Source organism: Nomascus leucogenys, chromosome 16 (genome assembly GCF_006542625.1).
Source record: "Nomascus leucogenys isolate Asia chromosome 16, Asia_NLE_v1, whole genome shotgun sequence".
Classification (NCBI taxonomy): Eukaryota; Metazoa; Chordata; class Mammalia; order Primates; family Hylobatidae; genus Nomascus; species Nomascus leucogenys.
In genome coordinates, this window is record NC_044396.1 from 35,809,173 (window position 1) to 35,836,918 (window position 27,746).

The 27,746-nt window shown below is 37.2% G+C and overlaps 1 protein-coding gene across 1 annotated transcript in view; it reads right to left on the bottom strand.

Annotated features, from left to right (window-relative positions):
- Positions 1–355: 355 nt before the first annotated feature.
- Positions 356–27,746, bottom strand: part of LOC100585593 (POTE ankyrin domain family member A-like) — a 59,963-nt gene continuing 32,572 nt past the window's right edge. The window contains 5 exon segments of the mRNA XM_030795535.1: positions 356–664; positions 2,252–2,376; positions 6,711–6,977; positions 16,201–16,342; positions 16,956–16,986. Coding sequence (XP_030651395.1) covers positions 356–664; positions 2,252–2,376; positions 6,711–6,977; positions 16,201–16,342; positions 16,956–16,986 — 874 coding nt within the window.

Genomic DNA, 27,746 nt, shown 5'->3' on the forward strand with positions numbered 1-27,746 from the left:
GCGGGATCTCTTCTGCCCCTGGTCAGTTTGTACTCTCCAAAGCCAGAAGGCTAGAATGGCTAAGTTGCCCAAACTGGAAAGATGTAGCCTGCCCCATCTTTTCTCTCAGAGTTTATCTTGTGTGATGGAGCTTAATTTTTAGGGTGTTAATTTACTGTCAGCATTAGAGAGTTGTTCAGAAATAATCTCACTGTTATCTTTTAGGGTAGACATATGAAAATTCACTGTCTCCTGTAAATAAACCCATTCATGTCTTGTTCTCTGGAAAGACATCTCTTTCTGCTATCTGACTTTGGTCACAATCATGTAGAACAGCAACCAGTCTACCACGAAATGATTGAATTTCTGTTTCCAGTCATTCGTTGTTCTGTTTTACATTCTTCAGTTCAGAACTGAGCATTTTATTCTCAGTTGCCAAAATGCTAAGCTGTCCATTGTACTGAAACACTGTTTTTGCTAATGCTTCCTCATCAATGTTACAGCCAGCCTTTAGAAGATTATCATGCTCTTCTTTCACACTTTCAATGTCCTCAAAATATTTCTTTTCCTTTATCTCATTCTGATGTTTTATTGTATCCAGTTCCAGTCCTAGCATGGCAGTTTCTTCCTGCAACATGCTATTTTCATGCAAGAGATCTTTTTCTTTCTTATGGCTAAGAGAAATCTAAGTAAACAAAAGAAACTTTAGTTAGCACTCAATAGAATGACATGCTATAATTTCTTCTGAAATTAAAGAGTAACGTGTATATTTGTATAATGAAAGAATTCCCATAGTGAATATTTAACTGGAAGAAATGTGGACAAAACTTCAAACCTAAGAGAGTGTAAATTCCCAAAAGTTTAAATATCTATTTAAAGACCATGAAAAATAAATCACTAGAGGATTTTTAAGAATCTCAGAATTGGAAAAGCCTTTCTCTGAATTACAAAAATCCCAGAGGCATAAAATATAAGATTAATACATTTGACTATATTTTTAAAATTGGGTATACACTCTTGATAACCACCTATAATCTATAAACCACACCACTGTAAAGCCTTAGCTATACATATATTTGGATAGAAGCAATTTCTCCAAGTTCTTTAATTTCCTTTTGTGAATAAGCTCACTTCTCCGAATAAATTTTCTGGCTGAATTTTTTCTGAATAAACTTTCTGTATAAACTTTTTCTGAACAAACTTTCCTTTTATGAATAAACTGACTTCTCCATTAATATGTTAAGATGATGAACTAATGTCCAAAAACTAGAAAATCTCGTTAGTAGTAAAACTTATTTTGAAATTGTAAAGGTCATCAATTCTTATGAAAATATCAAATGCTTCTCCTCTGGATTGAGGCCATTGTAAATGTCACTATTCGACCGCTGCAGGCCAATGGAGCTGAATTAAGAACATAACTTTATCTTATATATACATGTATAGATATATGATAAAGAATATATAGAATATATATATACACATGTATATATACATACATGTGTGTATGTGTATATATGTATGATTTAAAAATCCTTTATACTTTCCAAAATACATAGAGTTGATTTTCAAATATATACACATATAAAAACATTTGAAAATGGCTAAGAAAAATATCTCAGAATTCATTTTCTTTCAGTCACTTCTATCTGCTTTTGTTTGTTAGTCAGAATCTTGTCTAGTAATATTCTAGCATTACGTTCTTCAGAAAGTTGCTTCTGGGTATCATTTCATTCCTGCACAACCTAGAGATACAGTACATTTTTGGTTTAATAGGACTGAAAAGAAAGTCTAAAATAACAGAACCTCTGTTATAAAACTGTTAAAAGAAAGTAGCCTATTAAAACACAAAAATTTAACCCTCAAGAATCATTCAAATTTTAATTGCATACATGAGAGCTAAATTTCTCTAAGAGGAGAAACAGTTCTTACCTATATAAAGATACAGTATTGTGTAATAAAATTTCTTTCAAAACATTTAACACATTTTAGTTTGAAAGCTATTTAGCCTGTATTTTAATATAAAAATCCATAAATGAGCATTTATGTTAGTGATTAAACTCAACTTATCCTCCATTTCTTTATTCTGAAAACACAGACTGACATGCCAAGGTTTACAATAAAATACTTGTAACTATAAATGTCAAGCTCGTATAAAATTAGATAACAGTTTTGGTGTGTTTACACCTAAATAACATACTACATTAAATCAAAGAATGTAAGTAATATTGATGAAATATAAAGTTGGAAATATAAAGTTTTCATCAGAATTTACCTGATCCAAATTCTTTCTTACTGTCCTCAATTCCATGGCTCGTGTTTTCAGAGTCCATTTCAGTTGTTGGTTCGTTTCAACATCTTTCCCGTATTCCTCCTCTTTTCTTTTTAACTCTTCACTACCTTTTTATACAACATATCAGCATCCTTTCTCTTTTCTTCTCTTGTTTAAGGTCAATCTATACAGTTAAATATAGTTACATTAAAATTCATTTGTTAGAAAATAAAAAAGTTTATTTTGTGATGTGGCTCTTCCTGAATAGGTTTATTATACAAATAAAATTTCTGTGTTCTTGACTATTTTTCTTTTCAGTTCTCATGCTTTAATTTCTTCCTTCAATCTCTTCCAAGGGACAAATACTTGAAAGGTAGTGAGGAAAGAACATCTTGCTAACTGGTGAGTTTCTGTTACTAGTAACTCCAATAAATATATTAAAAAGGATATTAGAAATTATTCAGTTAACTTACAAGTGAAAATTATCTCTTTTCACACAGCCATAGGAACTTCTCAATTATGACAGATCATTTCAAATTAACTAATTAAAAAGAACATACTACTTAAACAAGTTTATAAATTCACTAGAAGAAATTTTATTTTCATGAAATACTGGAGGTATCCCTAAAATGATTTACAGGGCAAGATGGCACTATCAGATGTCATTCACAGAATGTATATCTGCAGATTATCCAAGACAAGGCAAAGAGGTCTCACATCTGTTAATCCAACTGTCCCCAACCATGTTGGCACCAGGGACTGGCTCTTTGGAAGCTAATTTTTCCTCGGACCTGAGGTGGGGGATGGTTCCAGGGTGATTCAAGCACGTTACATTTATTGTGTACTTTATTCTATTATTGATTGTAATATATAATGAAATAATTATATAACTCACCATAATGTAGAATCAGTGGGAACCTTGAGCTTGTTTTCCTGCAACTACATGGTCCCATTTGGGAGTGACGGAGACAGTGACAGATCATCAGGCATTAAATTCTCATAAGGAGTGCACAACCTAGATCCCCTGCATGAGCAGCTTACTACAGGGTTAAGGTCACACTTCTTGACAATCTACTGCCACCGCTGATCTGACAGGAGGAGAGCTCAGGCGGTAATGCAAGTGATGGGGAGTGGCTGTAAACACAGATAAAGCTTCGCTGCTCACCTGCCACTAACCTTCTGCTGTGTGGTCCAATTCCTAACAGGCCAGGGACTGGTACTGGTCCTTGTCCTGGGGATGGGAACCCCTGTGTTAACCCATACTTTTATGTTATTTTCTGGAAACACTTTCCACTTATATTCTTGGTTCCTATATGTTTATAAACAACTTAGAAATTCCTTTTGGAATAAGGCATGGTCTAGTATTTAAACAATGAAGAATAACATGTGTTTTTAACATAGAACTTTGAATTAATTTTATCTGTGTATGAGACGTGAAATAAACTAATCCCTTTCCATTTTACTTTTCATTTCATGAATATTAAGAATAAAACTGGGAAGTCCTAGGCAGAGAAATTGGGCAAGAGAAATAAAGGCATCCAAATTGGAAAAGAGGAAGTCAAACTATCTCTTCGCCAATGATATGCTCTTATACCTAGAAAACTCTAAAGACTCCTACAAAACACTCCTAGATTGATAAATGAATTCAGTAAAGTCTCAGAGGTTACAAAATAAATGAATACCAATCAGTATCACCACTATACACCAACTACAACAAAGCTGAGAGTCATATGAAGAACCCAAACCCTTTTACAATGGCTGCAAAACTGTAAAATACCTAGGAATATACTTAATGAAGGACATGAGTGACCTATATAAGGATAACTGGAAAACACCACTGAAGAAAATAATAGATGACACAAATGAAAATACATCCTATGTTCACAGATTTAAAGAATTGATGTTGCAAAAATGACCATAGTGCCCAAAACAGTCTACAGGTTCGATACAATTCCTATCAAAATACCAATGTCATTCTTCATAGAATTATTTTAAAAAATGCTGACATTTATCTAGAACCACAAAACAGCCTGAATAGCAACAACTTATCAAGCAAAAGGAATAAATATGTTGGCATCACATTACCTGACTTCAAATTACACTCTAAGGCTACAGTAACAAAAACAGCATGTACTGGTATAAAAGTAGATACATAGATCAATGGGACAGAATAGATAAGCCAGAAATAAAGCCACTTATGAGAAAATGATCTTTGAGAAAGGATACAAAAACATACACTGGAGAAAGTACACATTATTAATAAATGGTGCTGGGAGAAAAAGATAACCACATGTAGAAGAATGAAACTGGATCTCTATCTCTAACCAGACACAAAAATTAATTCAAGATGGATTAAAGGCCTAAACCTAAGACCTGAAAACACTGGCTTAGGCAAAGAATTTATGATGAAGACCCTAAAGCAAATGCAACAAAAATGAAAATAAATAAATAAATATGGCCTAATTAAACTAAAAAGCTTCAGCAGAGCAAAAGAAATAGTCCATCAGAGTAAACCAACAACCTATAGAATGAGAAAGATATTTGTAAATTATGAATCTAACAAGGACGAATATCCATAATCTACAAGAAATTCAAACAAATCAGCAGGAAAAATACTAATAATTCCATTAAAAAGTGTGCACATGACATGAATAGACATTTCTCAAAAGAAGATGTACGAATAGTGAACAAGCATACAAAAACATGCTAAACATCACTTATTATCAGGGAAATGTAAAATAAAACAACAATAAGATATCACCTCACTGTAGCCAGAATGGCCATTATTAAAAATCAAAAAACAATAGACAGTGGTGTGGATGTGGTGAAAAGGGAACAGTTACACACTGCTGGTAGGAATGCAAAATTAGTACAAAATATATGGAAAACACTATGGCGATTTCTCAAAGAACTAAAAGTAGATCCTACCATTCTATCCAGCATTCTCATTTCTGGGTATCTACCCAAAAGAAATTATTAAATCAAAAAGACACCTGCATACGTGTGTTTACTGCAGCACAATTGACAATATGCAAAGATATGGAATCAACCAGTGTCCATTAACTGGTGAGTGGAATAAAGAAAATGTGATATATACACATATATATATGTGTGTGTGTGTGTGTGTATACGTATATGTATATATACATATACATACCACAGAATACTACTCAGCCATAAAGAAGAATGAAATAATGCTTTTTGCAGCCAACTGGATGGAGCTAGTAACTCAGGAATGGAACAACAAATACCACATGTTCTCATTTATAAGTGGGAGCTGTGCTATGGGTATGTAAAGGTAGGCAGAGTGGTATAATGACATTGGAGACTCAGAAGAAGGAAGAGTAGAAGAAAGGTGAGCAATAAAAACTACCTATTGGTGATGGGTACACTAAAATCCAGAGTTCACCACTATACAATTCATCCATGTAACCAAATACCACTTGTACCCCTACAGCTATTGAAATATAAATAAATAAATTTAAACAAGGAGAAAAAAAGAATAAAACTGTATAAAGTTTTAAAGAAGTAGTCTGGTTTGAGACAAATGGCCACTTCATGCTCTGTTAGTTGAACTGTAAATTAATACAAATGTTTTTTTACTTTTAATTTCCAGAGTACATGTGCAGAATGTGCAGATTTGTTTCGCAGGTAAACATGTGCCATGGTGTTTGCTGCACCTACCAACCCATCACCTAGGTATTAAGCCCAGCATGCATTAAATACAACTATTCTTGAGAACAATTTAGAAATATTGATCCAAGGCCTCTTAAGTTTCTATATTTTAACCAAAAATTATATATTAAAGATTTATTCAAAGTAAATAATTAGAAATGTAGAAAATGATTTATATAAAGATGTTCTGGGCTGTGTGCAATGGCTCACACCTGTAATCCCAATGATTTGGGAGGCTCAGGCAGGAGGACTGTTGGAGGTCAGTAGTTGGAGGTCATTCTGGACAACATAGTGAGACCTTGTCTCAATGAAAAACATAAAAAGTTAGCCAGGCATGGGGATGTGTGCTTTAGTCCTAGCTACTTAGGAAATTGAGGCAAGAGGATCTGTTGAGCCCAAAAGTTCAAAGTTGCAATGAGCTATGATTGCACCACTGCAGTCTAGCCTGAGTGACAAAGCAAAACCCTGTCTAGTAATAATGTCTCATAATAGTGTCTAATGATAATAATAGTAATGATAATGATAGTAATAATGAAAGATGTTCCTTGCAGCATTAATTGTAATACAAAAGAATTTAAAACCCCAAATTCAATTTGTTAAATAGATTTCTATATGGTGGACTTCTATATAGCCATTAAAATCATGATTTAAAAGAAAATGCAATTAATTATCAGAAGAATCACAGTTAAGAATTTGTTATATTATTTCTAAGATTTTCATACTCCACAAGACCAAGATGTTTTCTCCCATTCAGCCCCAGAAAGTCAGCAATCACAATAATTCTCACATATATCTTTAGTATAAACAGTTAAAATATTCTTTAAAACTAGAATGTCATAGCTCAAAGTGGAGAGTTCTTGCTCCCATTCATCTTTTCCATGCTCTAACTGTAACTGTGTTTCTTTTGTTTCAGATAGCTTCTTTTGTAGTACATGAATCATATTTTCCATTTGTTCAATTTCTACTGTAAGTTGTTCACAGTGATTATTTTTAAGTTCTAGTAAGTGTTCATCTGAAAGAACTGCATCCTGGATTTTTGATAGGCTAGCAGAATCTACATCAGGGGAAAACAAGGTGAAAATAAAATATATGAGTACTTTTTGAATATAAAGTCCTGTGCACTTTAACATTCACCCATCCATACACCAAACAAATATGCACTGAGTTCCTACCATGTGGAAGACATTCTACTGAGCTCTGCAGATAAAACAAACAGTAACTCTGTTCTTGTTTAGCTTTAGGTGTAGTGAAGAACGAATACTAAATTACAAATTCAAATACATGCGCAAGAAAACAGTTCTATGATAACACAGAATTTGATCTATGCTGGGCTCAGGAAGATTTCCCTGGGGAAGAGATGGCTACACTGAGTAATGAAGGGTGAGAAGGAAGCAGTTAAGTAAAGGGAGTAGAAAAGCATTCTAGCTAGTCTATGGCATGTGCTGAAGCTCTGCTGTAGTCTGCTTCTGGCCACAATGGAGCAGCAGATACTGATTTACCTTCTTGCCTGAAACAAAAACAAGAAAGACAAAATACGTAATACAATGATTTTCAAGAACATGGACTGCAGGTAATGAAGACAATGATCCCTGTAAGACAGGAAACAAATGAAGTAAGATTTACAAACACCCCAGCAAACTGACTTGACAAAGTTTCCAGGCCATGACAACAGGAGAAAATAAAACTGAGGTAGAGTCTGCCAGATTCCCTGAGTTGGAACAATGAAGCCGAGAGGCTCAAAAAAACACCAAGGCAGACAGAAATCACAAAACAGAACACTGGAAAGGAGAGAACAGTATAGGAGAAGAACAATGAATATTTGCAAAAATACCCTCTTGGGTATTTATTTAACAGAGTAATGAACAGTACACGTGTGCTAGGAAACTACTTGAGACCAGGGGGAAAAAATCCTTAAAAAATTAAAAGAAACAGTGCCTGTTGCTCACATAATATACCAGGAAGAGCGTCCATTCCTATGACTGATACCGGAAAAACTTCACAGGGCAAAGAATAGTGTTATCAGAAACACCTTGCCTCAAGAGTGGAAAGTTAGACCAAATCATAAAGCAAGACCAGAAAGATCAAGTTGTTTATAAGTAAGTCAACTGTGTCCCCAAATAAATCTCAAGTAGAGGCAAAGAAGATATTTCTTGAAAGCAAATTGCACTAGTAGGAATTAAAATTAAAATGTTAGGACAGGGCCAGGTACGGTGGCTCACACCTGTAACGCCAGCACTTTGGGAGGCCGAGGCGGGCAGATCACTTAAGATCAGGAATTCGAGGCCGGGCACGGTGGCTCATGCTTGTAATCCCAGCACTTTGGGAGGCCAAGGCGGGCGGATCACGAGGTCAGGAGCTCGAGACCATCTTGGCTAACACGGTGAAACCCCGTCTCTACTCAAAATACAAAAAATTAGCCGGGCGTGGTGGCGGGCGCCTGTAGTCCCAGCTACTCGGAGAGGCTGAGGCAGGAGAATGGTGTGAACCCAGGAGGCGGAGCTTGCAGTGAGCTGAGATGGTGCCACTGCACTCCAGCCTGGGCGACAGAGCGAGACTCTGTCTCAAAAAAAAAAAAAAAAAAGATCAGGAATTCGAGACCAGCCTGGCCAACATGGTGAAACCCCATCTCTACTGAAAATACAAAGAATTTAGGTGAGCATCGTAACAGGCACCTATAACCCCAGCTACTTCAGGAGGCTGAGGCAGGAGAATGGCTTGAACCCGAGAGGCGAAGGTTGTAGTGAGTCGTGATCAAGCCACTGCACTCCAGCCTGGGTGACAGAGCAAGATCTGGTCTCAAAAAAAAAAAAAAAAAGTTAGGGCTGAAAACAATACTGGATGGAAGTAAATACAGACTAGATATCACAAAAAAAGAAGATTCATAAATTTGAGACATCAGAGAAATATGAGAAAATTTTAAGCAACAATGTATAAGTCCCCAAAGAGGGAGGAAGAGAGAAAGACGAAAACACAAAGATAAAGTGGCCAGAAACTTTCTAAACGTAATAAAAACTATAATCCCACAAATCCAGGAAGAGTCTGGCTGGGAGACAGAAAATGAAAGTATACTACTCTAATTTTCTTATGCCATATATGATATTATATAATATTGCCGGAAGGTGAACTGTGATAAGTTAAAATCATACAGTACAAATTGTAATGCAACCACTAACATAGCAAAAAAAGAGTTATAGACAATAAGCCAAAGAAAGATAAAACTAAATCATAAAAATAACATAACTAATTGAAAAGAAAGCAGGAAAAGAAGGGAACAAAGAACAGCTGGAACTAATGAAAATCAAACAGTATGACAAACTTAACTATTAATATATCAATAATCACATTATAAATAAAACTGGCCTAAAAACCTAAAAGACAGATTGTCAAACTGTATAAAAAGCAAGATCCTACTCCATGCTACCTATAAGAAACACACTTTAAATGTAAAGATGCAAATTAAAAGGATGAAAAATATAGACCACACAGTTGACAAAAGAAAGCTAAGCAGGAATGACTATGTTAATACCAAAGTAGATTTCACAGCAAAAAAAATTACTAGCTATAAATAACATCATTTCATGATAAATGTTCAATTAATCAAGAACATATAACCCTAAATGTGTATGTACCTAGTAACATAACAGCTTTGAAATACATGAGGAAAAAACTGATAGGACAAATTGACAAATTCACAGGTATAGTCTGAGATTTTAGTATCGCTTACTCAATATGTGATAGAACAAGGAGGCAGAAAATCAGCAAGATGAGAGTAGACTTGAAGAACACAATGCTTCTCAAGTACCCTTGGAACACTTAGTAAAACAGACCATATTCTAGGCTATATAATAAATCTTCATAAAAGAATTAAGTCAAAGGATTTAAGTCATAGAAAGTGTGATCCCTGACCACAAAGGAATCAAATTAAAAACACTAACAAAATATCTCATCAAAATACTCAAAAATTTAGAAACAAAGTAACACACATCTAAATAACCCTAGGTCAAAGACATAATACAAAGAGAAATTAGAAACTATTTTGAGTGAATAAAAAGGAAAATAGTATATATCAGAATTTGTGGACTATGGCTACAATGCACTTAAAAAGTTAGCACTGAATGTCTATACTGGAAGACTCTCAAATCAATGGCCTTGACTTCTATCTTAAGAAGGTAAAAAAGAAGAAACTAAACAAAAAGAAACAAAGAGAGAGAGAGCAAACTAAACCCGAAAGAAGCAGAGGAAATAATATAATAAATATCTGCTATGGTCTGAACATTTGTGTCCTCCCAAAACTCATATGCTGAAACTTAATCACAGAAGTGATGTTATTAGGAACTGCAGCTTTGTGGAGGCAATTAGCTCATGGAATCCAAGCCCTCATGAATGGGATTAGTGCCCTTATCTGAGACCCCAGAGAGCTCATTCACCCCTTCTGTCATATGAAGCACAAAGGGGAAAAAAGGGAATGTAGGAACCAGGAATTGATCCCTCACCAGACATTCAATTTTCTGGCACCTTGATCTTGGATTTTGTAACCTCCAGGAATATAAGAAATCAGTTTCTGTTGTTTATAAGCTACCCAGTCTATGCTATTTTGTGATAGCAGGCCAAACAGATGATGACATCAAATATAAAACCAATAAAACAGAATAGGGAAAATCAATAAAACCAAACACTTCAAGGAGGTCAATGAAAGTGATAAACCTCAATCTAGCCAGGCTGATAATAAAAAAGAGAACAAATTACTAATTTCAGAAATAAGTAATGTGACTTTTTTTTTTTTTTGGAGATACAGTCTCACTCTGTTGTCCAGGCTGGAGTGCAGTGGCGCAATCTCAGCTCACTGCAACCTCCACCTCCTGGGTTCAAGAGATTCTCCTGCCTCAGCCTCCTGTGTAGCTGGGATTACAGGTGCCTGCCACCAAGCCCAGCTAACGTTTGCATTTTTAGTAGACATGAGGGGTCTCACCATGTTGGCCAGGCTGGTCTCAAACTCCTGACCTCAGGTGATACACCCTCTTCGGCTTCCCAAAGTGCTGGAATTACAGACATGAGCCATGGTCCCCGGCCCAATGTGACATTTTTATACATTCTATGGATATTAAAAGAATGGCAAGATAATAATGTGAGCTTTATGTAACTAACCATGACAACTTAGATTAAATGGACACATTCCTTGAAAAATAAAAATCACCAAAGCTCAATCAAGAAGAAATAGATAACTCAAATCACCCTATATCTACAAAAGAAAATAAAGTTGAGAAAACTCCAAGCTCAGACAGCTATGCTGGTGAATTCTATCAAACATTTTAGGAAGACATAATATAATTTTACACAAACTATCCCCCAAAAAATAAAGTGGGGAAATACAACACAACTCATTCTATAATGCTAGCATTACCCTGAACCAAACAGTGATATTACAAAAAAGAAAACTCCCTCATGAACACTGACAAAAAATTTAACCAATTTCTGAAGCAACCAAGATACCCTCCAATAGGTGAGTGAACAACCTCTAGTACAGTCATATAATGAACTACTATTCAATGCTAAACAAAATTAAGCTATCATGTCATAAGAAGACATGGTGAAAACATAAATGCATATTACTAAGTGAAAGATGCCAATCTGAAGGGTATGCACTGTATGATTTCAACTATATGACATTCTAGAAAAGGCAAAACTATGGATACAGTAACAAGATCAGGGTTGCCTGGGGTTGAGGAGGGCAGGAAAGGGCAGACAGGTGAAACACAAAGGAATTTTAGAGCAGTAAAAATAATTTGTACAATACTATAATGATGAATATATGTCCTTTCCAAACCCACATATTGTAGAACACCAAGAGTGCACACTAATATAAACTATGAACTTCGGATGATTATGATGTGCCATTTTGGTTTATCAATTATATCAACTGTACCACTCTAGTGAGGGATACTGATAATGGGAAAGGCTATGCATGTCTGGGGACAGGAAGTACACAGACAATCTCTGTACCTCTCAATGTTGCTGTGAACCTAAAACTACATTAAAATAGTCTTTTAAAATTTCTAAACAAAAGTTTGGCAAACTGGACACAAATAAATATAGGCTCTAACTTTGTTGTCCAAGTTGGTCTCGAACTCCAGCTTCAAGCAATCCTCCTGCTCTGACCTCCCAAAGTGCTGAAACTACAGGCATGAGCCACCGTGTCTGGCGCCAGTGATATACTATTTTTAAAAAGCCTACATCCTAATCAAATGGGGTTTATTCTAAAATGCAAGGTTGAACATTAAAATATTAGTTATTCAACTAATTAAAAAACTAAAACAGAAGAACCTTATAATTATCTCAGTAGATAAAGGCATTTGATAAAATTCAATTTCATTCTTGATTCAAAAAAAAAACCCTCTCAGCAACCTAAAAATACAAATGAACTTCATCAGCATGACACAAAGCATCTATGATAAACCTACAGCTAACATGTATCACAATGACACACTGAATGCTTTCCCCATATCAGGAACAACACAGGAATGTCTGTTTTCAAAACTTTAGTAAGCATTATGCTAAAGATTCTAGCCAGTGCTGTCAGACAAGAAAAAGAAATAAAGGTATCCAGGTTGGAAAGAAGAAGTAAAACTGTCTTTATTCACAGCCATGATCACATAATAGGGTCAGATAAACTACAATCTGTGGGCCAGCTTCTTGTTTCTGTAAATAAAGTTTTATTGGAACACAGCTGTGTTCATTAATGTATGTATTCTCCCTGGCTGCTCTTATACTACAATGGCAGAGTTGATTAGCTGCAGCAGAGACTGTTTTGCTGCAAGTCTAAAAGATTTCCTATCTTTAGTGAAACAGTAGTTTAAGAATGAAAATATTTGATAATCGTTGTATGTATAAAATTTGATCAAATATACCAAAAAAGTTACTAGAACTAATAATAAGTAAGTTTAGCAAGGCTGGAGGATACAAAAGTCAACATACAAAAATCAGCTGTATTCCTATATATTAGCAATAAAAAATTAACTTAAAATTTAAAAAAATATCATAAATTCATTTAAAAAATGAGATACAGACGAATCAGATAAAATATGGAAACACCAAGGCTGGGTGCAGTGGCTCACACCTATAATCCCAGCACTTTGGGAAGCCAAGCCTGGAGGATCACTTGAGGTCAGGAGTTCAAGACCAGTCTGGCCAACATAATAAAACCCCGTCTCTACCAAAAATAAAAAAGTTAGCTGGGTACGGTGTCTCATGCCTACAATCTCAGCTACTCAGGAGGCTGAGGCGGGAGAATCATTTGAACCCAGGAGGCAGAGGTTGCAGTGAGCCAAGTTTGCACCACTGCACTCCACCCTGGGCGACAGAGTGACACTCTGTCTCAAAAAAAATAAAAAAAGAAACACATATTTAAAAAGCTACAAAATATTACTGAGAAAATTAAATTTGACCTATATAAATAGAAACAATTTCATAGGAGTGGAACAATGCATTATCATTAAAATGTCAATCTTCCCCCAATTAATGTATAGATTGAATACAAACTCAGTGTAATTCCCAGAAAGACAGCAGGATTTTTTTTTTTTTTTTTGAGATGGAGTTTCACTCTTGTTGCCCAGGCTGGAGTGCCATGGCACAATCTCGGCTCACTGCAACCTCCACCTCCTCGGTTCAAGTGATTCTCTCCTGCCTCAGCCTCCTGAGTAGCTGGGATTACAGGCATGCGCCACCACATCTGGCTAATTTTGTATTTTTAGTAGACATGGGGTTTCGCCATTTTGGTCAGGCTGGTCTCGAGCTCCTGACCTCGTGATCCTCATGACCCGCCTCAGCCTCCCAAAGTGCTGGGATTACAGGTGTGAGCCACTGCAGCTGGCTGACAGCAGGCTTTTAAAAAAAAATTAACAATCTGATTCCAAAACTCCTGTGGAAATGCAAAAGATCCAGCATAGTCAAAATAACCCTTAAAAAAGAAGAAAACCGAAGGGCTGATATCAAGATTTAGTATAAATTTACAGTAATGAACACAATGTGTTGCTATTACAGGTGGAATAGCTCTCAAAGTGTGTGGTATCAAAAGTGTTTTGGGTTTTGGAATATTTGCATATATATAATCAGATATCTCGAGGATGGAACCCAAGTCTAAACACAAAATACACTTATGTTACATACACCTTATATGCAGAGCTTAAAGGTAATTCTGTGGAATACTTTTTTAGTAAATTTGCAAATGAAAGTTTGTGTACTTGAGGTCTAGTGTGAAATTTTCTACTTGTGGCATCATGCTGGCACTCAAAAAGTTTTGGATTTTGGAGCATTTCTGATTTTGGATTTTGGATTAGGGATGCTAGACCTACATAAAGAAAGCCAGAAGCCAACTTAAGATGGTCCTACTTAGAATTTTTCAACTGTACGATGGGTTTATTGGGGTATTTTCTTTTTTTTGAGACGGAGTCTTGCTCCGTCACCCAGGCTGGAGTGCAGTGGTGCTATCTCAGCTCACTGCAAGCTCCGCCTCCCAGGTTCACACCATTCTCCTGCCTCAGCCTCCCGAGCAGCTGGGAATACAGGTGCCTGCCACCACACCTGGCTAATTTTTTTGTATTTTTACGGGAGATGAGGTTTCACCGTGTTAGCCAGGATGGTCTCAGTCTCCTGACCTCGTGATCCGCCCATCTCAGCCTCCCAAAGTGCTGAGATTACAGGCATGAGCCACCACGCCCGGCCTATTGGGGTATTAAATGGACTTTCAACTTATGATTGGTTTATCAGTGTAACTCTAGAAGAATATGTAGATCAATGGAACACAATAAACAGTCCAGAAATAGACCCACACACATACAGCCAACTAATTTTTCACAAATGCACAATAGCAATGTAGTAGTAGAGAAAGGAGAAAGCCTATTCAACATATGTGGCTGGAACAATTAGATATCCATATCCATAAAATGAACTTGCATCCACACCTCACTCCCTAAGCAAAAATGTACACAATGTGGATCACAGATATAAATGTAAGACCTAAATCTATAAAAATTCTTCAAGAAAGCAGAGGAGAAAATCTTTGGGACCTTGTGCTGGACAAAGACTTTTTTAGATATGAGACAAAAAGCAAAATCCATAATTAAATGAACACATATATCAGACTTCATCAAAATGAAAAACTTCTTCTCTTTAAAATATACTAAGAAAACAAAAGGTCAAGCCACAAACTGGGGAAAAAAGTCCTTCTAAAAAGCATAATAAAGGAATAATATCCACAATCTATTAAAAAAACTCTTAAAACTCAAGAAATAAGAATAAAAACTATCTAATTTTTAATTCTTTATAAGCTCTCCATTTCACTAAAGAAGAAACACAGGTGGCAAATAAAGCACTTGGTAAGATGTTCAACATTCTCAGTCCTTAGGGTAATGCACATTCACACCATAGTGACACGATCAACACGCACCCATCGGAATGGCTAAAAACTAAAAACTAATAAACAGCAGTACTAAGAGCTCGTGATGATATGGAACAATGAGAATTGTCATATACTGCTGATGGGAATGGAAAATAGCACAAATACTTAAAAATTTAGTAGTTTCTTAATAAGGGAATACAAAGGGACAGGAAGAGACTTTTATGGATGATGGGTATGTTATCAGTCTTGATTATGGTGACGGTTTTGCACGTGCATACATATGCCAAAACTTATCAAATTGTACATTTTATAGATGTGCTGTCTATTGTATATCAGTTATGCCTCACTAAAGCTGTATTGCAGGAATAAGCATCTAAGACAATGGCTAGGACACAGAGGAAAAAAGTATATTAAATGATGCAGGAGAGAGCTCAAGTATTCAAATCTTAACCTTATAGCAATGGCAAGTGGTAAGCTGAGTTATAAGCAAGAGATAACATCAGATCTGAATTTTTAAAAATTAATAATTATAGTTTCAGAGTAGCCCATGGTCTCAGGAAATGGGGTAGCAAGAAAAACAGTTCTAAAGTTATTGCAGTATTCCGAGTGGGAAAGAATGGTAACCTGATCTGCAAAGAAGGCATGCAAGAGAAGAGTCAACAAAAAGGCTGAGACTGCCCTTCATACTGAGAAAGGCACCGTGGAGTTATCATAGCTTTGGTATACAATATACATTATTTCTCAGTCTACTTTAACGTTAAACATATTTCTGAGATAAGCAACACTATAACACGTCAGTGCTCTATGGTGCAACGCTAAGCAATGTGTGTGAATATTACTGTAGGATACATAAAAAGTCATTCTACTTATGCAATGGTTCTACCGTTAAAATCCATTTTGAGTTGTTCAGTGAGCAACACAAAAGTCTCATAATTAGGGTAAGGCAAATCATAATCCTCTGAGGCTATTTCAGACGGCCACGTTATGTCATCAAGGTCATCCACTGAATGTATTTCACTTTTGACCTGTAAGATAAATACTGCTTCAAATGTCCTCAAAATATTTACAGAACATACTAGATGTACAGAAGTGGTATCTATTCATCTTTTTATATGAGCAAAACTACAGGTACTTCTTAAAACAACAGATTTTTCTTAAAAGGGTATCATTATCAATGGCTAGGCTACTCTTTCTTAAGCCCTTTTTTGTTTTCCTAAGCCCCCCCTTTTTTTTCTTTTTTTTTTTTTTTTGAGACAGAGTCTCGCTCTGTTACCCAAGCTGGAATGCAATGATGTCATCTTGGCTCACTACAACCTCTGCTTCCCAAGTTCAAGCAATTCTGCCTCAGCCTCCCGAGTAGCTGGGATTATAGGCATATGCCACCATGCCCGGCTAATTTTTGTATTTTTAGTAGAGACAGGGTTTCACCATGTTGTCCAGGCTGGTTTCAAACTCCTGACCTTCTGATCTGCCTGCCTGGACCTCCCAAAGTGCTGGGATTACAGGCGTGAAACACCACACCCGACCAAGCCCTTTCTTTCTAACTAAATGTCTTTATAACAAAAGATTCTCACTTAACCTTTTATAATGTGCTTTTTTCTTAACAATAATGTTTTAGATGATTTACTTTTACAATACCTTGTTCTTTTCATTAAATTTCTTCTCAGGCCTGAAAAAAGAAACAATTCCTTTTAGACAAATAGTAAACACATAAAATACAAAGAATGTCCAAAACTATTATTTTATTATATAAAATCTCTGCATTTATAAGTTATTTCTTCTTTTCATTAAGTGTTCAGGCCATTTTTAACAGGTAATGTAAATATAATTATTTTCCATAAGGGGAATTAAACTATAAACAGAAAGATTAACATTAAGGGAGACAAAATATGGTAATAATATTACAAAGAGTTAAATTTAGATCAAGCTTTCTGACAGTCAAGGCAAAAGGAAAAACACGTCACTTGTATTATGTGATAGAAATAAATATACCAGGACTTCTCATTGTTGTCCTTTACAATAAAAACAAGCTTCTACTGACACTAAAACCTATTTTGAACATATTACTTATGTTCGTATATGAGGGGAACCCTTTTTAATGATAATATTAGCTTTTCCAGGACTTATTATGCAGGTACTATGCATCATTCTAAGCACTGTGCATTTGTCAAGCTCATTTTAATTACCATAACAATTCTGTGAGGTAGGTAACATATTAGAGATTCTATAAAGAGAGAAACTAGGCATGGAAAGGCCATATAAATTTCCCCAGCCCACAGAGCTGGTCAGTAGTCTACACAGCACTGAAACCCAAGAATTCTGCCTCTAAAACATGTGTTTTGCAATATCCTGTGAAGGTAATATTTATTTCCAAGTGTTTCTAAGAGATATGTAGCAGATGAATCCATATTATCATTACATTTTTGGCTATAATTATAACCAATAATTTCTGAATCTTGCACTTTAAAAAAAAAATAAAAAGACTTTATACAGAGGCAAGTTTGGAAACCTACTACTTTCAAAACACTAAAAATTTATTTTTTAAAAGAAATTCATCAATGGCATTCATTCATCTCTTCAACTGTTTATTCATGCATTCACCAAATACTCGTTGGGCACACAATACATGCTGATGACACGGTTGTCCGAGGGAAACATGGTTTTGAGGCTTTCGAACTTTACAATCCTGAAGTAACAATCTGCAATAGTTTGTCAATAGTTTGCTTTTCTCAAGTTCGTGAACAAAATCTTTCCCTACTCCCCAGAATCTAAACAACTGTAAAGTTGATACATCTGATATTTTAGAGTAAATACCTCAGCAAATCATGGCTACTGTCAAAGGTACTGCAATATGTACAATTATGATGAAATATTTAAGTTCTATTCATCACGGCCTAAGTGTGTGGATTTTTATTATTATTATTTTTAAAAATCTGTGTATGATAGCTTAAGATTTAGGTCATCATCTGCACGTTCAGTTACACTAATATGTTATACTTCCAAACCAATTCTGAAAAAACAACTCTAATCATAAAACTATACATGAATAGGCTGGGTGCGGTGGCTCACTCCTGTAATCCTAGCACTTTGGGAGGCCAAGGTGGGCAGGTCACCTGAGGTCAGGAGTTCAAGACCAGCCTGGTCAACATGGTGAAACCCTGTCTCTACTAAAAATACAAAAATTAGCCAGGCGTGGTGGCACATGCTTGTAATCCCAGCTACTTGGGAGGCTGAGGCAGGAGAACTGCTTGAACCTCGGAGGCAGAGGTTGCAGTGCGCCAAGATCGCACCACTGCACTCCAGCCTGGGCAACAGTTCAAGACTCTGTCTCAAAAACAAAACAAAACAAAACAAAAACTATACATGAATAGAAGTTCTAAGGACAATTAGTTTGCTAAACACCCATAAAAGATAATGAATCAAGCTGTCTAATGCTTAGACATGCAAGCAAGTAAACAAAATAACATTTCATAAACATGTTCTTCTGCAATGGATAACTCCCAAAAGTAAAAAAAAAAAACTCTAAAAATTTGTTTTGAAATACAAAAAGAGAGGAAACTCCCTCAAATCCTCAAATCCCACATTCTTTTCCAGTTACTGCCCATTTCTCTATTGCCTTTCTCAGTAAAGTTTCTCTCAAGAGTTGTCTACGTTCATCTACTACAGAGTTCCATGGCTACCATTTATTGAAACAGCTTCTAGTCAAAGTCACTAATCCTTATTGTAATCAATCTTTCAGCAGCATTGATATAGTTGAGTACTCTCCAGCTTTGAGAGACTACATTATACTATTTCCAAAAAAAAAAAGGAATCAGTGTTAACATTCCTTCCCAGAGATTTCTTTCTTTTTTTTTTTTTTTTTCCAGACAAAGATCTGCTCTTGTTGCCCAGGCTGGAGTGCAATGGTGCAGTCTCGGCTCACCACAACCTCCATGTCCCAGGTTGAAGCAATTCTCCTGTCTCAGCCTCCCAAGCAGCAATGGCGCAATCCCAGCTCGCCACAACCTCTGCCTCCTGGGTTCGAGCAATTCTGCCTCAGCCTCCCGAGTAGGTGGGATTACAGGCATGTGCCACCATGTCTGGCAAATTTTGTATTTTTAGTAGAGATGGGGTTTCACCATATTGATGAGGCTGGTCGCAAACTCCAGACCTCAGGTGATCTGCCTGCCTCGGGCTCCCAAATTGCTGGGATTACAGGTGTGAGCCACTGCACCTGGCCTACCTTTTTTCTTTTTAGGTTCTGGGATACATGTGCAGAACATGCAGGTTTGTTACATAGGTACACATGTGCCATGGTGATTTGCTGCACCTATCAACCCATCATCTAGGTTTTAAGTCCCACATACATTATTTTTCCTGTTATACCTCACCTTGCCCGACAGAACCCAGTGTGTGACGTTCCCCTCCCTGTGTCCATGTGTTATTGTTCAACTCCCACTTATGAGTGAGAACATGCAGTGTTTGGTTTTCTGTTCCTGTTAGTTTGCTGAGAGTGATATTTCCAGCTGCCTCAATGTCCCTGCAAAGGACATGAACTCATCTTTTTTTGCAGCTTCATAGTACTCCATGGTGTATATGTGCCACATTTTCTTTATCCAGTCTATCATTGATGGGCATTTGGGTTGGTTCCAAGTCTCTGTTATTGTAAATAGTGCTGCAATAAACATATGTGTGCAAGACGGCCGAATAGGAACAGCTCCAGTATACAGCTCCCAGCGTGAGAAGCACAGAAGACGGGTAACTTCTGCATTTCCATTTGAGGTACCGGGTTCATCTCACTAGGGAGTGCCAAACAGTGGGTGCAGGACAGTCGGTGCAGCGCACTGTGCACGAGCCAAAGCAGGGTGAGGCATTGCCTCGCTCAGGAAGTGCAACGGGTCAGGGAGTTCCCTTTCCTAGTCAAAGAAAGGGGTAACAGACGGCACCTGGAAAATCGGGTCAGTCCCACGCTGATACTGCGCTTTTCCAACAGGCTTGGAAAACGGCACACCAGGAGATTGTGTCCCGCACCTGGCTCGGAAGGTCCTATGCCCACAGAATCTCGCTGATTGCTAGCACAGCAGTCTGAGATCAAACTGCAAGGCAGCAGCGAGGCTGGGGGAGGGGCGCCTGCCATTGCCCAGGCTTTCTTCCGTAAACAAAGCAGCCAGGAAGCTCGAACTAGGTGGAGCCCACCACAGCTCAAGGAGGCCTGCCTGCCCCTGTAGGCTCCACCTCTGGGGGCAGGGCACAGACAAACAAAAATTCACCAGGAACCACTGCAGACTTAAATGTCCCGGTCTGACAGCATTGAAGAGAGTAGTGGTTCTCCCAGCACACAGCTGGAGATCTGAGAATGGACAGACTGCCTCCAAAAGTGGGTCCCTGACCCCGAGCAGCCTAACTGGGAGGCACTCCCCAGTAGGGACACACTGACACCTCACTAGGCCAGGTAGTCCTATGAGACAAAACTTCCAGAGGAACTATCAGACAGCTGAATTTGTGGTCTCACGAAAATCCACTGTTCTGCAGCCACCGCTGCTGACACCCAGCCAAACAGGGTCTGGAGTGGACCTCTAGCAATCTCCAACAGACCTGCAGCTGAGGGTCCTGTCTGGTAGAAGGAAAACTAACAATCAGAAAGGACATCCAAACCAAAAACCCATCTGTACATCACCATCATCAAAGACTTAAAGTAAATAAAACCACAAAGATGGGGAAAAAACAGAGCAGAAAAAGTTGAAACTCTAAAAAGCAGAGCACCTCTCCTCCTCCAAAGGAACACAGTTCCTCACCAGTAACGGAATAAAGTTGGAGGGAGAATGACTTTGATGAGTTGAGAGAAGAAGGCTTCAGATGATCAAACTACTCCGAGCTATGGGAGGAAATTCAAAACAATAGCAAAGAAGTTAAAAACTTTGAAAAAAAATTAGATGAATGGATAACTAGAATAACCAATAGAGAGAAGGGCTTAAAGGAGTTGATGGAGCTGAAAGCCAAGTTTCAAGAACGACGTGAAGATTGTAGAAGCCTCGGTAGCCGATGCGATCAACTGGAAGAAAGGGTATCACTGATGGAAGATGAAGTGAATGAAAAGAAGCAAGAAGGGAAGTTTAGAGAAAAAAGAATAAAAAGGAACGAACAAAGCCTCCAAGAAATTTGGGACTATGTGAAAAGACCAAACCTATGTCTGATTCGTGTACATGAAAACGATGGGGAGAATGGAAACAAGTTGGAAAACACTCTGCAAGATATTATCCAGGAGACCTTCCCAAATCTAGCAAGGCAGGCCAACATTCAGATTCAGGAAATACAGAGAATGCCACAAAGATACTCCTCGAGAAGAGCAACTCCAAGACACATAATTGTCAGATTCACCAAAGTTGAAATGAAGGAAAAAATGTTAAGGGCAGCCAGAGAGAAAGGTCGGGTTACTCACAAAGGGAAGCCCATCAGACTAACAGCTGATCTCTCAGCAGAAACTCTACAAGCCAGAAGAGAGTGGGGGCCGATATTCAACATTCTTAAAGAAAAGAATTTTCAACCCAGAATTTCACATCCAGCCAAACTGAGCTTCATAACTGAAGGAGAAATAAAATACTTTACAGACAAGCAAATGCTGAGTGATTTTGTCACCACCAGGCCTGCCCTAAAAGAGCTCCTGGAGGATGCACTAAACATGGAAAGGAACAACCAGTACCAGCCACTACAAAAACGTGCCAAATTGTAAAGACCATCAAGGATTGGAAGAAACTGCATCAACTAATGAGCAAAATAACCAACTAACATCATAATGACAGAATCAAATTCACACATAACGATATTAACATTAAATGTAAATGGGCTAAGTGCTCCAATTAAAAGACACAGACTGGCAAACTGGATAAGGAGTCAAGGCCTATCAGTGTGCTGTATCCAGGAAACACATCTCACGTGCAGAGAAGCACACAGACTCAAAATAAAGGGATAGAAGAAGATCTATCAAGAAAATGGACAACAAAAAAAGGCAGGGGTTGCAATCCTAGTCTCTGGTAAAATAGACTTTAAACCAGCAAAGATCAAAAGAGACAAAGAAGGCCATTACATAATGGTAAAGGGATCAATTCAACAAGAAGAGCTAACAATCCTAAATATATATGAACCCAACACAGGAGCACCCAGATTCATAAAGCAAGTCCTGAGTGACCTACAAAGGGACTTAAACTCCCACACAATAATAATGGGAGATTTTAACACCCCACTGTCAACATTAGACAGATCAACGAGACAGAAAGTTAACAAGGATATCCAGGAATTGAACTCAGCTCTGCACAAAGTGGACCTAATAGACATCTACAGAACTCTCCACCCCAAATCAACAGAATATACATTTTTTTCAGCACCATACCACACCTACTGCAAAATTGACCACATAGTTGGAAGTAAAGCTCTCCTCAGCAAATGTAAAAGAACAGAAATTATAACAAACTGTCTCTCAGACCACAGTGCAAACAAACTAGAACTCAAGATTAAGAAACTCACTCAAAACTGCTCAACTACATGGAAACTGAACAACCTGCTCCTGAATGACTACTGGGTACATAATGAAATGAAGGCAGCAATAAAGATGTTCTTTGAAACCAATGAGAACAAAGACACAACATACCAGAATCTCTGGGACACATTCAAAGCACTGTGTAGAGGGAAATTTATAGCACTAAATGCCCACAAGAGAAAGCAGAAAAGATCCAAAATTGACACCCTAACATCACAATTAAAAGAACAAGAAAAGCAAGAGCAAGCACATTCAAAAGCTACCAGAAGGCTAGAAATAACTAAAATCCAAGCAGAACGGAAGGAAATGGAGACACAAAAAACCCTTCAAAAAATTAATGAATCAAGGAGCTGGGTTTTTGAAAAGATCAACAAAATTGATAGACTGCTAGCAAGACTAATAAAGAAGAAAAGAGAGAAGAATCAAATAGATGCAATAAAAAATGAAAAAGGGGTTATCACCACCGATCCCACAGAAATACAATCTACCATCAGAGAATACTACAAACACCTCTATGCAAATAAACTAGAAAATCCAGAAGAAATGGATAAATTCCTCGACAAATACACCCTCCCAAGACTAAACCAGGAAGAAGTTGAATCTCTGAATAGACCAATAACAGGCTCTGAAATTGTGGCAATAATCAATAGCTTACCAACCAAAAAGAGTGCAGGACCTGACGGATTCACAGCTGAATTCTACCAGAGGTACAAGGAGGAACTGGTACCATTCCTTCGGAAACTATTCCAATCGATAGAAAAAGAGGAAATCCTCCCTAATTCATTTTATGAGGCCAGCATCCTCCTGATACCAAAGCCTGACAGAGACAGAATCAAAAAAGAGAATTTCAGACAAATATCCTTGATGAACATTGATGCAAAAATCCTCAATAAAATACTGGCAAACCAAATCCAGCAGCACATCAAAAAGCTTATACACCATGATCAAGTGTTTTTCATCCCTGGGATGCAAGGCTGGTTCAACATATGCAAATCAAAAAATGTAATCCAGCATATAAACAGAACCAAAGTCAAAAACCACATGATTATCGCAACAGATGCAGAAAAGGCCTTTAACAAAATTCAACAACGCTTCATGCTAAAAACTCTCAATAAATTAGGTATTGATGGGATGTATCTCAAAATAATAAGAGCTATCGATGACAAACCCACAGCCAATAACATACTGAATGGGCAAAAACTGGAAGCATTCCCTTTGAAAACTAGCACAAGACAGGGATACCCTCTCTCACCATTCCTATTCAACATAGTGCTGGAAGTTCTGGCCAAGGCAATCAGGCAGGAGAAGGAAATAAAGGGTATTCAATTAGGAAAAGAGGAAGTCAAATTGTCCCTGTTGGCAGATGACATGATTGTATATCCAGAAAACCCCATTGTCTCAGCCCAAAATCTCCTTAAGCTGATTAGCAACTTCAGCAAGGTGTCAGGATACAAAATGAATGTACAAAATTCACAAGCATTCTTGTACACCAATCATAGACAAACAGAGAGCCAAATCATGAGTGAACTCCAATTCCCAATTGCTTCAAAGAGAATAAAATACCTAGGAATCCAACTTACAAAGTGATGTGAAGGACCTCTTCAAGGAGAACTACAAACCACTGCTCAATGAAATAAAAGAGAATACAAAGAAATGGAAGAACATTCCATGCTCATGGGTTGGAAGAATCAATATCGTGAAAATGGCCATACTGCCCAAATAATTTATAGATTCAATGCCATCCCCATCAACCTACCAATGACTTTCTTCACAGAATTGGAAAAAACTACTTTAAAGTTCATATGGAACCAAAAAAGAGCCCCCATCACCAAGTCAATCCTAAGCCAAAAGAACAAAGTTGGAGGCATCACGCTACCTGACTTCAAACTATACTACAAGGCTACAGTAACCAAAACAGCATGGTACTCGTACCACAACAGAGACATAGATCAATGGAACAGAACAGAGCCCTCAGAAATAATGCCGCATAGCTACAACTATCTGATCTTTGACAAACCTGATCTTTGACAAAACAAGAAATGGGGAAAGGATTCCCTATTTAATAAATGGTGCTGGGAAAACTGGCTAGCCATATGTAGAAAGCTGAAAGTGGATCCCTTCCTTACACCTTATACAAAAATTAATTCAAGATGGATTAAAGACTTACATGTTAGACTTAAAACCATAAAAACCCTAGAAGAAAGCCTAGGCAATACCATTCACTACATAGGTGTGGGCAAGGACTTCATGTCTAAAACACCAAAAGCAATGGCAACAAAAGCCAAAATTGACAAATGGGATCTAATTAAACTAAAGAGCTTCTGCACAGCAAAAGAAACTACCAGCAGAGTGAACAGGCAACGTACAGAATGAGAGAAAATTTCTGCAACCTACTCATCTGACAAAGGGCTAATATCCAGAATCTACAATGAACTCAAACAAATTTACAAGAAAAAATCAAACAACCCCATCAAAAAGTGGGCAAAGGACATGAACAGACATTTCTCAAAAGAAGACATTTATGCAGCCAAAAAACACATGAAAAAATGCTCATCATCACTGGCCATCAGAGAGATGCAAATCAAAACCACAATGAGATACCATCTCACACCAGTTAGAATGACCATCATTAAAAAGTCAGGAAACAACAGGTGCTGGAGAGGATGTGAAGAAATAGGAACACTTTTACACTGTTGGTGGGACTGTAAACTAGTTCAACCATTGTGGAAGTCAGTGTGGCGATTCCTCAGGGATCTAGAACTAGAAATACCATTTGACCCAGCCATCCCATTACTGGGTATATACCCAAAGGACTATAAATCATGCTGCTATAAAGACACATGCACACGTATGTTTACTGCGGCACTATTCACAATAGCAAAGACTTGGAACCAACCCAAATGTCCAACAACGATAGACTGGATTAAGAAAATGTGGCACATATACACCATGGAATACTATGCAGCCATAAAAAATGATGAGTTCATGTCCTTTGTAGGGACATGGATGAAACTGGAAAACATCATTCTCAGTAAACTATCACAAGGACAAAAAACCAAACACCGCATGTTCTCACTCATAGGTGGGAATTGAACAATGAGAACTCATGGACACAGGAGGGGGAACATCATACTCCAAGGACTGTTGTGGTTTGGGGGGAGGGGGGAGGGACAGCATTAGGAGATATACCTAATGCTAAATGACGAGTTAATGGGTGCAGCAAACCAACATGGCACATGGATACATATGTAACAAACCTGCACATTGTGCACATGTACCCTAAAACCTAAAGTATAATAATAAAAAAAATTTTTTAAAATTTAAAAAAAGTCTGCATGTGTCTTTACAGTAGAATGATTTATAATCTTTTGGGTATTTACCATGTAATGGGATTGCTGGGTCAAATGTTATTTCTGGTTCTAGATCCTTGAGGAGTTGCCACACTGTCTTCCACAATGGTTGAACTAATTTATGCTCCCACTAACAGCGTAAAAGCGTTCCTATTTCTCAACATCCTCTCTAGCATCTGTTGTTTCCTGACTTTTTAATGATCACCATTCTAACTGACATGAGATGGTATCTCATTGTGGTTTTGATTTGCATTTCTCTAATGACCAGTGATAACGAACTTTTTTTCATATGTTTGTTGGCTATGTAAATGTGTTCTTTTGAGAAGTGTCTGTTCATATCCTTTGCCCACTTTTTGATGGGGTATTTCCAGAGATTTCTTATAAAGGACTTGTAAATTTTACCTTCTTTCATCCTCATCTATTTCACTTAAACTGCTGTCATCACTTATTTGTAGCAGACCATGATTTAGTAAATTGACCTTCTCAAACATGGGTGTAATCAAAGATTATTTTGAGGTCCATTCTTTATTTTCATGTTTCTTTGCTTTCTTCACATGCAAGGCAAACCACTATTTTAAAAAATCTATAAAAAGCCAATGTTTTCTAATAACTTTATTGACAATGAACAAAAAAACAATTTTTGTAAAACTCCAATTATTTTCCATCTCAATCCACTTATTAATTTAAAAATGGTTATGAAGTGCAAACAACATGAAAGGAAATATGCATTCCCTGCTTCAAAAACAAGGTAATATACAATTATGATACAACGTGTTATGTAAAAGTTGATATATAAAACGTTAGATTTTAGAACAGGGAAGGCTTTAGAGAAAAGGTAAAATATAAGAGGAGCCCAACTAGGAAAAATCATTAAGAGAAAACCATTCTAGTTAGAAAACAGAATGTGAGCACAAAGGTGAAGCACATGAAGTCTAGATGCTTACTAAAAACTTGAAAGGAAAAGTGTAAAATACTTGGACACTAAGACTAGATGAATGCTACACTACATTTGAATGCTACCTTAAAAAGCTGGCGTCCACTGAATACAGGCAATGACTGTTAAACATGAAAATCATAATTAGATTTGAGCCATATTTCTGTTTCTATTATCTTTTTTTTTACTTTTTCTCTTTTCCCTTTTTTTATTTTTTGTTTTATTATTATACTTTCGGTTTTAGGGTACATGTGCACAATGTGCAGGTTTGTTACATATGTATCCATCTGCCATGTTGATTTCCTCCACCAATTAACTTGTCATTTAGCATTAGGTATATCTCCTAACGCTGTCCCTCCCCCCTCCCCCAACCCCACAACAGTCTCCAGAGTGTGATGTTCCCCTTCCTGTGTCCATGAGTTCTCATTGTTCAATTCCCACCTATGAGTGAGAACATGCACTGTTTGGTTTTTTGTCCTTGCGAGAGTTTACTGAGAATGATGTTTTCCAGTTTCATTCATGTCCCTATAAAGGACATGTACTCATCATTTGTTATGGCTGCATAGTATTCCATGGTGTATGTGTGCCACATTTTGTTTATCCAGTCTATCATTGTTGGACGTTTGCGTTGG